Genomic DNA, 9,709 nt, shown 5'->3' on the forward strand with positions numbered 1-9,709 from the left:
GTCTCACTTTGTTGCCCAGGCTAGAGTGCCGTGGCATCAGCCTAGCTCACAGCAACCTCAAACTCCTGGGCTCAAGCAATCCTTCTGCCTCAGCCTTCCGAGTAGCTGGGACTACAGGCATGCGCCACCATGCCCAGCTAATTTTTCCCATATATATTTTTAGTTGTCCAATTAATTTCTTTCTATTTTTAGTAGAGACAGGGTCTTGCTCTTGCTCAGGCTGGTTTCGAACTCCCGACCTTGAGCTATCCGCCCACCTCAGCCTCCCAGAGTGCTAGGATTACAGGTGCTCTCCTGGCCAAGGTGCTTTGAGTCCAGAAACCTTTGGTGAGAGACAGGGTTCTCTGGGGGGGACTCGGCAGGACCCCAGGCCAGTCCTTCACTGAATGAGAAAAGCAATGGAAGGAAATGATGGGGCTGTGCTCAGTCACTGGCTTCTTGGCCTGACAGCCGACCAGTCTAGCCTGTCCCTAAAGCAAGATCCCCAGAGAAGTACAACCACTGCCCTTGGGATAAGATCTGGCATCTTTTCCCGGTTCCTGCCCCGGGTGCCTACCCGCTCCATCCACCTACCAGTCTTGCTCCTTCAGGGACCCGCCCCAGGCCCGGGTTTCCCATGGGGCCTCCCCACCAGCTCTGCTGTGCTCCGAGGCCGAGGGCCAAGGAAGGGCCCCTTCCACGAAGGGGAAGAGGGAAATTTTCTGAGAGCCCTTGAGAGAGGATTCCAAAAGAAATATTACTTTTCAGAGTGAGAAAAACCAAAGAAGAGAAAGCCCAGGCAGAGCCTGAGGACCCGTTGGTCAGCACAGACTGAGCATGCACTGGTGTCCTACTGTCCTCTCATCAGATGAACTATGTCCTTTCCTCTTGAGCACCTCTTGTGACAAGGATGGGGAGAGCGCCTCCTGCCTTCAGGTGGGCCTTCTGGGGGGTGGGGGTCTGCGGCAGAATCTGCCCAGCTGTGAGCTGGGAGCCTGGTGCTGTGTGACCTGCTGGGTGAGGGGCTGCCTTCCCCAGGCCTGCGACAGCATGGCACTCAGGAGCCCCGGCAATGCCAAACTCGGGCTGTGCCCAGAGCCCCCTAGGCCCTCCTGTCATGGCAAGCTGCCGGAGGGAGGTCCCAGGGGGCAGTGTTGTGATCCCCCCTGCCCGTAGTCTGGCCCCTGTACTCACCAGCATCCCTTTGGCACCTTTTCCGACCATTGTGGTCATAGGAGGGGGGCGCTCTGCAGACCCAGACCTCACCAACAGGCTCTGCTTCCAGCACCTTTCAGAACACGGACCTCAAGAGCTGTGGAGAGAGCACAGGGGAAGGTGAGGACCTGGCCCAGGAAGGCAGGGCAGGCCAGACAGGTGGCGCAGAGCCATGCACCACCGGCCAGCTCGTAGTCCTCACTGCCCCCCACCCAGCCCAGCCCCTCTGCCAGTTCTCTTCCGCATCCCGCTCCTTTCTGGAGGGCTCTCGGATCCAACTTCTTCCCAGTTCTCCCAACCTTTCCCCTGGATCTCTCGATCTCCAGGCTTCCTGTCCCCATGGGCAAAGGCCTATTTCTGACTCTCCAGATGCCCAGTCCTATAAAAGATGAAAAATGAACACAGAGCTGGGATGGAGTCCAATCCCCTCATCGTCTGTGTGAATGGCTTCAGCTTGTCCCCAGGAGGGGACTCAGCTTGGATGAGCACACGCTCCCCTCCCCAACCTCACCCCGGCCAGGCAGCCAGCACGGTCCTGCCCCATCCTGATGCCACTCAGCATGGGCTCTAAAGCAGCTGGGCTTGTTGTTATGTCACTCATGTGGACCGTAAGCTTTGGGCAGGCCAAATGCCCCCCTGTAGTCAGTGACACCTCCTTGCCTGTGCACAGGCTGTCCCCCTCTCCTACAATCCTTCCCTCCCACTCACCAGGTGAAATTCTACAAATCCTAAAGGACCAGGCTTCAATGTCATCTCTTGTCTGTAGCCTTTCCTGACACTGTCACCCACCAGAATCAACAAATTGCTTCCTCCTTTCTGTTTTGTGACTTCTAGCATCCTTATCTCATATTACACTTATTTGCTTATAAGTTTGTCAACCATGAGTCAGTGAGTTCCCGGAGGGCTTGGGACTGGGTTTCCTTTACCCTCTGTGCCCAGCACCTAACCTTGCCCTCGGCTGGCAAGAGTGCTGATTGAATTGAGCTGAAAGGGCATGGGTGAGGCAGAGGCACCTAGCAGGCAGCACCCAAGAGGCAAGGTGAGGCTGGTGTCCGGAGTGAGCACCAGACAATGGAAGGTGTAGACTGGTTTAATGCAGACAGGATGGAAGAGGGGGTAGCTTTTGAAAGGCCTCAAAGAGAGGAATCAATCTTCAGAGAGCCTTAAAGAACTCTCTCGATGGGAGTTGGGAGGAAAACCCCATGTCACATGGATAAGGGCATTCAACTCCATAGGGCCTGGGCCCAGGAAAGATTTGGCCTTGCCTCTGGAACCTTCCCAGGAAAGAGGCTCTACTCCAGAGGTTGTTCTGGGCCACAATGCCCCACCCACAGCCACCTGTCAAGGGCCACCTCTCACCCACAAGCCCAGGAAGTCAGGAAGGCTGCAGGAGAGAAGAGGAAGCTCTTTGCCTATGCAAATGGGCCCTTGGCTTCTTTAGGCCCTTAGCCTGGAGCCTGGGCTCCTGCACAGCCTTCTCTTCAGGGTCAGGGGCAGGGAGGGAGGTGAGTGTAACCCTGTAGCCCAGGCCTGCCTGCCTCTCAATCATGTCCTTCTAAAGAGGTCCTGGCTCACGGCTTTGGTCTTCTGGAGGCAAGTAGGGGAAGGAGGGGGGTGTTCCCTCAGAAGGGGGTCATGCCCTATCCTTGCTCTCTGCCCCTGCAAAAGCAAACTCTAGATTTGACTTCCTTAAAGCTGTCTCTCTTTAGCCAGGGAATGATAATGACCGTGGTGATAGTAATAACAGCAGATGGCATTACTGAGCGCTCCTTATGGGCTGGATGTTATTTATCGTACCTCTGGTCTGGTGAGTGAGCTGAGGACACTGCCCTGGAACTTAGGCTGCAGAGCAGCAGAGCGTTCTCCCCCAGGTCATCCCAGGGCTGCTCTCGCAGCATGCAGTGGAGAGGTGGACTCAGAGAGGCCCGACGCCTTGTGTGAGTGCCTGAGTGTGGACTTGAACCCGCTTTTTGGACTTGCCATCTGTGACTCTGAGGTAACTCATCCACACCCAGGCAGTCACGAAAGCCTGTTCTGGGCCAGGTCCTGAGTACCCTCAGGTAGTGGCAGCTCAGTGGGAAAGACTGCTTAGTGGCTGCTTCCAGGAGAATGGGGTGGGCACAAAGCGTAGCTGCTTCTCCTGCCACTTCGGTCAAATGGCCCCATCCATCCTCTCAGAAAATCCCAACTGTATGCCCATGGTGTGCCAGCCCTCTCCTTGGTGCCAGAGATCCACAACGCCCAGGCCCCAGACCTGCCCCTAACTCATTCTGTGGGCCACCACTGTCACGTGGCAGTGGGTCACATCAGTTTAGTGTGTGGTGGAGAGCTCAGGTGCTCGGGTCTGGTAGGCCTGGGCGGGATTTCTGGCTCTGCCATATACTAGGAATGTAACTTCAAGCAAGTCACTTAACCTCTCTGAGCCTCAGTTTTCTCAATCTGGAAGATGGGGCTAATAATAATAATTCCTTTGTAAGTTCTAAAGTTTCTGCCTCATTTTTGTCTCTACCTCAAGTCCTCCACATTTTCCTTCCCTCCAATCCATTAATCTTCCAAAAGCCCTAAAGCCCTGATTCCCACCAGTCTTTCCCCACAGCCAGCAGGGCATGGCCTAAATTGCTCAGCAGGCACTTAACTAAGGCTGGCCACAATTAGACCCATTTATTCCACAAATGTTGACTGCAGGTCTGCCCTGGGCCAGACCTGTGCTAGGCACCAAGAACTCAAAGGTCTCTGCCCCCCTGCATCTTATGGGTTAGTGAGCAAGAGTGAAACTAATGACTCAAATTTAAATAACTACAGACTGAGATAAAGAATATGAAAGGGAAAGATCCTGTTATGAGACTTTACAGCAGGGGGGTCTGGCCCAGTCTGAGTCAGAGAGGGTGTCCCTGAGGAAGTGATGTTTAAGGGTTTAAAGGGATTAATTAGGCAAAGTGGCAATCGTGAGGAAAAGGGAAGACAGAGTCCAGCAAATGAAACAACACGTGAAAAAGCTCTGAGGCTGGAGCTCAGCCAGCCAGGGAGAAAGTGGCTGGAGATGAAGAAGGACAGAGAAGCCTTTGGGTCTGGGATTCAGTCTTCTCCTGAGGGCACTGGTGGCTGCTAATAGCTTTTAAGCAGAGGATCAACTTGGAGGAGCAGCTAGTGGAATGCGCATTTTGAAAACATCATCCTAGATGTAGTGTGGAGAAAGGATGGAGGCAGGTGAGAGCGGAAGATAGGAAATCTACCAGGGATGAGCTGGGCAGAAATGAGGAGAGGGCTTGGATCAAGCAGGTGATGAGGGGATGAGAAGCGCACAGATTTGAGAGGAATACAGAAGGTAGCACAGTGGGACTCAGTGATAAATTGGATTGGGGGGGCTAGTGAGGGATAAGGAGGGGTCGCTGGTCTCTGCGGGTGCCAGTCCCAGAGACAAGAATGCTGGTCGGCCGGGCGCTGTGGCTCACGCCTGTAATCCTAGCTCTTGGGAGGCCGAGGCGGGCGGATTGCTCAAGGTCAGGAGTTCAAAACCAGCCTGAGCAAGAGCGAGACCCCGTCTCTACTATAAATAGAAAGAAATTAATTGGCCAACTGATATATATATAAAAAATTAGCCGGGCATGGTGGCGCATGCCTGTAGTCCCAGCTACCCGGGAGGCTGAGGCAGAAGGATCACTGGAGCCCAGGAGTTTGAGGTTGCTGTGAGCTAGGCTGACGCCACGGCACTCACTCTAGCCTGGGCAACAAAGCGAGACTCTGTCTCAAAAAAAAAAAAAAAAAAAAAAAAAAGAATGCTGGTGATGCTGCAGCTTTGCAGGGGGAGTTGATGAGTGAGGTTGGACAAGCCAGTCTGAGCTGCTTGTGAGCTGAGTCCAAGGACAGTCACAGGACTTGGTGTCTCTCCTCTCCCCCAAACAGGACTGTCAAGTCAATGGATGTTAAGGGCTAACCCCTGGAGTCCTCACTGGGGATGGAAAGGTGACAGGCTCTTTCCCTTAGTAGGAAGATAGAAGAGGAAGCACAATCTCCACTCGCTGTGATGGAGGGAGTGAAGGGCTGTGGGAGAAGGGGAGGGTCCTTAGGTCTACCTGGGAACCCAGGTCAGCTACCTGAGGCCATCTGCCCCCAGGCGGACTACCCAGCATTACCAGAGGACTCCTGCCTTCACACCTTTGCTCAGGCAGGGGCTCCCTCTTCTTCGAGCACTGTTTTCCCCATTTCCACCTGTATATATCCTATTCATTCTCGAAACCTATCCCAGTGCCCTTATCTTCATGGAGCCTTCCTTGGTCCTCCGGGTTGCCATCAACATTCCTACTGTACCCCCAGAGAACACTGTGTGCGTCTGATTAGCACGATAGTCACACAGAGCATTGCGGCATGCTTGCTTGTGTCCAAGTCTGGCTCCCCTACTAGCTGGAGAGCTCTTCTAGGGAAGAGGTGTGATTCTTCCATGCCCCCCAACCAGGAACTGAGCGGGCACCGCCACAGTCGCCAAATAGGCCGAGTAAGGAGGCGTTTTCTCTATGGTCCTTGGAAACACATGGGCATGCTCAGTGTCGCCCATTAGTCCCTAGTACCAGCCCCCTCATCCACTACTCTCCAACCTCCTGAAGCCCCCTCACTTTGGGATCTTTAATCTCTCAGGTTCTTCTCTCCTCCTCTACTCCTTGTCTCCCAGCCTTTATCTCCCAGGGGCCCGCAGCCTCATGCTGGTTTCAGCAAAGAAATAGACCCGGCTTTGTGAGGGAGCTGTCAGCGAGCCGGGGATGCGGCTCCTTTAAGAGCGATCAGCGAGGGGCGTGGCCTCCGGCGAGCAGGCCCAAAAGGGGGTGCGGCTCCTTTAAGTAGCTGCGGGCCCCCGGCGCGGAGGCCCGGGGCTGGCAGGCAGGGGCGCGGTCGCTCTCAGAGCTGCTGCAGCGCCCCGGTTCCTCGAAGCGGGGTGTGTCCGCTTTAATCGGGGTGCTAGGGTGGAGGGTGGGCGTTACATCAGCCACCACGTGTGGGCCGCTCAGCTGGCGTGGAGGCGGCGGCCCCGCCCCCGGCCCTGCCGTGGAAAAGTACCGGGCGCCGAGGGCCCCGCCCCGGGCCCCGCCCCCGGCCGCTCGGCCCCTCCGGGCCCTGCGGGCAAGCCCCTCCAGTCCCGCCCGGCCGCCGCAGCCTCCCGCCCGGCCGTGGCCGCCGGGTGCGGGCGCTGGCGGGAGGTGGGCGCCTCGGGACTGCTAGGCCCCTGCCCTCACCTGCGGCTGCCCGGCCCGCCCTAGGCGCGCCCGTGCTGCGGGGCGCGGTGGGGAGGGCGCGCATTCCTCCCGGGTGGCAGCCCCTAAAGAGCTCCCCGCTCGCAGTCCCTTCCCAAAGCCCCAGCCCCGGGAGCTGCGGACAAAGGGAGCCGGGAACGCCAGGAGTCTGCCGCGCGGCTTCCCGGGACACGCGGGCACGCGGGCACCGGCGCCCGGCGGGCGGGTGGGCGGGCAGATAGGAGGCAGGCCGGCTGGGGCGGCCAGATAGGCAGCCGGCTGGCCGGCGGTGGGAGAAGATGGAGCGGGAGCCCGCACGCGGGCGCAGACGCCGCCGGCCGATCTCGGCTCCTGCAGGCCCCTGGCACGCAGAACCACTGGCACCCCAGACGGACCGTGACACGCTCTGGTTCCGCCACTACCCGCACAGCCCGCGCCGCCGCCCCGGAGCGAGCCGGCATCTGCACGCAGCTCCCCCCTCGGGGAGCGGCCCCCGTGCCCGCCCGCTTCAGCTCCTAGGTGACAGCAGTGACACCAAGACGCCCGCACCTACCCCGACCTTTGCGGCGAGACAGACATCCCGGTGCGTGCACCCACTCTCTTACCCACAGATGCCCGCATGCATGCGCGATCACTCTCTCTCTCTCACTCACACACACACACACACACACACACGCACGCTCTGGTCCTGGGGCTCAGCCCCGCCGAGCCGCCAAACAGACCGACGGCAGGACAGACAGGGCGCGGGCCGCAGCGCCCCCTTCCCCCAGCCCCCTTACCATGCTGCAGCCCCCGGCCCAGGCGAGCTGGGTCCGCCGCGGTGCGCCCAGGTGGCTTTCTTAAAGGGAAAGTTGCATCAGCCTCCCGAGGCACAGTGCCGCCGCGAGTCCGCCCGCCCCGCCGCGCCGCTCGCAGCTCTTCCAGAGCTTGTTGTGTTTTGGTTTCGGGGAGGCGGGGGCTAAGAGTTTGGTGAAAGTTTGAAGAGTGGAGAAGGCTTGGGAGACCTAGCCAAGTCCCTCCCCTCCCTGAGCAGCTCCCCTGGCCGCCCTACCCCTCCCTCATCCCCTCCCTCCCCGTGCCGACTTCTCAGACTCCTCCTCCCAGGGAATAAAATTACAAGTCGCTCCAGCTTTCAGATGATTGATCCTCATGAACCCCTGGGAGTGGGCTCCACAAAGGAGCCCCCTTCTGCGCCCCTGCCTTGCTGCCCTCCAGCTGGGGCCCTTGGAGGAAGCAGATGTCGTCCCCTTCGGGCTAGGCTGGAATGAAGCCATAAGGCCTGGAGCACTTCAGGGGGCTGGGGCTGGAGTTAGCCCGCCAGGCCCCTGGCCTTCTGCGCCTGCGTTCCCCCTAGAGAGAAGTCAGAGCAAATTCCATTCCCTCTGGAGCTGAGCCGCTAGAGACTGTGGGCACAGCTGGGTAAGGCCTGGGTCCTGCTCCTTGGAACAGGCCGGCTGAGGGGAGCTCTTTCTCCACAAACCTTCCTTGGACCACTGGCTTGGTCAGCCGTTCTGTCATGGTGGCATAACAGGGGCTGCACACTCCAACCTGGGCTCCTTTTTCCCTCTGTGGGGAGACAGACCTGGGTTCAAATCCTAGCTAAAGCAATCTTTGCCAAAAGGACCTTTGCTGAGCCTCGGTTTCCTCCCCTGTGAAGAGAGCTTGGGCTAAGGAAATACACATATGTGTATATAGCACACTGCTCCAGGCCACCTCTGTTGGCGGTGCCTGGCATTTGGAATGGGGCTCCCACATTTGCTTACCCTGTGAGAGCCACCAGCTTCCAGGGAAAGGGTCCAATTAGTACTAATGTCAGAGGAACCGTTTTGCCCCCACCCTGAGTGGGGCATCTGCTCAGGGAAAGGGACCCGCCTCGAGAGACAGTCTCCACTCTGCACCCTGGTTCCTCACGGTTTTCTGGCTGGGAAACCGGTTTTATTTTTTTCTCGGGGACAGTCAGCCTCCAAGAAGCTGATGCACACGTGTCAAACTTTCACAAGACCAACTGATGAATGAAATTCCACTTTATTATTTTGTTATCAGAGACACTGAACAAGATAACAGGTACCAACAGGCACTACCTGCGCTGTGAGCTCTCGCAGGCCACACACAGTCCATCCCACACTTTCCCCAGGGCCAAGTGCGTATAAAAACAGCTCTCCACTGTCTCACAACCTACAAACTTCACACTGGAGACTCAGTCAGATCCGGGAAGATACCTTAGCAAGATTATTTACTTTGTCCCCAAACCTAGCAGATATAGCATGTTTGGGATTTTCTTCTATGAGCCAATCACAGGTGTTTTCTTGTGTGTGTGTGTGAAAGAGAGAGAGAGAGAGCGCTGTGCACTGCAGCAGGTCTGTGTAGTTGTGTGTGTGCCCAGCTCCTGGGACTGGGCAGACTGGATTCATGCACTCCTTGTCTCTCCTGCCAGGACCCAACTCCCTTGTAAATTGTTTCCAGGATCCCCTTCCCTGCCTCCTCCTTGGGGCTTGTCAAAAGGGCTGCCACCCAGGAAATGCTGAATAGAAGCTGTTGAAGAGGCCCCCAAGCAGCAAAGTGCGGACAGGAAGAGTGTGTGTGTGTGTGTGTGGGGGGGGGAAGGCCTCCTTCCTCTCTCCCCCTTGAAGCAGCAGGCTGGGGTAGGGGTGGGCCTGGGAGAGGGCACTGAGAATGTTCTGACAACACTCAACTAAGGCTCTAAGGCCCAGGGAAAGTGGGGCTTCCCACCTACATCAGGGAATCTATATGAAGGGAGGCAGGTGCAGGATGCTGAAGCCCGATGGCTGGGGCTGGGGGTTGGAAGAAGAGAGGACACAGGGTGCTCAGGGTTCAGTCCTCTGAGGCTCTGTGAGGAAGAGAAAGAGCTGGGGATTGACGTGGGGACAGGGAGGCAGCCTAGCACTTTAGCCCATGGAATAAGGAAAAGAGATTTTCCTTAGGGTGTTTGGGGAAATTGGAGATGTTGACTGTGAGGGTTTTGCTAGACTAACACTGACATAACACAAAGCCTATGGATGTGTGTATTTTACCCACCTGGATCCAGAAAGAGCTTCGGGGAGCCACATAGTAAGTTGAGTCCTTGGGGCAGGGGTCCCCAACCTATCGTGAGTTGTGTAATTATTTCATTGTATATTACAATGTAATAATAATAGAATGCAATAAAGTGCACAATAAATGTAACGTGCTGGAATCATCCCAAAACCAACCCCTGCCCCCGTCAGTGGAAAAATTGTCTTCCATGAAAATGGTCCCTGGTGGCTGGGTGCGGTGGCTCACACCTGTAATCCTAG

The 9,709-nt window shown here is 56.9% G+C and overlaps 1 protein-coding gene across 4 annotated transcripts in view; it reads right to left on the bottom strand.

Moving 5' to 3' along the window:
- Window positions 1-7,393, bottom strand: part of SLC6A9 (solute carrier family 6 member 9) — a 31,639-nt gene extending 24,246 nt beyond the window's left edge. The window contains exons 1-2 of one of the 4 annotated variants that reach the window (XM_012775925.3): window positions 7,196-7,393; window positions 1,174-1,291 (exon numbers count right to left, since the gene is read on the bottom strand). In XM_012775925.3, the coding sequence (XP_012631379.1) occupies window positions 1,174-1,212 (39 nt within the window). In that variant the 5' untranslated portion in view covers window positions 1,213-1,291; window positions 7,196-7,393. Of the gene's footprint in view, window positions 1-1,173; window positions 1,292-7,195 lie in introns of those variants that run through there. The other 3 variants (XM_020289874.2, XM_020289876.2, XM_075997548.1) reach the window with 3 other exon arrangements.
- Between the last annotated feature and the right edge of the window lie 2,316 nt (window positions 7,394-9,709).

The sequence above is a fragment of the Microcebus murinus genome, chromosome 2 (genome assembly GCF_040939455.1).
Source record: "Microcebus murinus isolate Inina chromosome 2, M.murinus_Inina_mat1.0, whole genome shotgun sequence".
Taxonomy (NCBI): Eukaryota; Metazoa; Chordata; class Mammalia; order Primates; family Cheirogaleidae; genus Microcebus; species Microcebus murinus.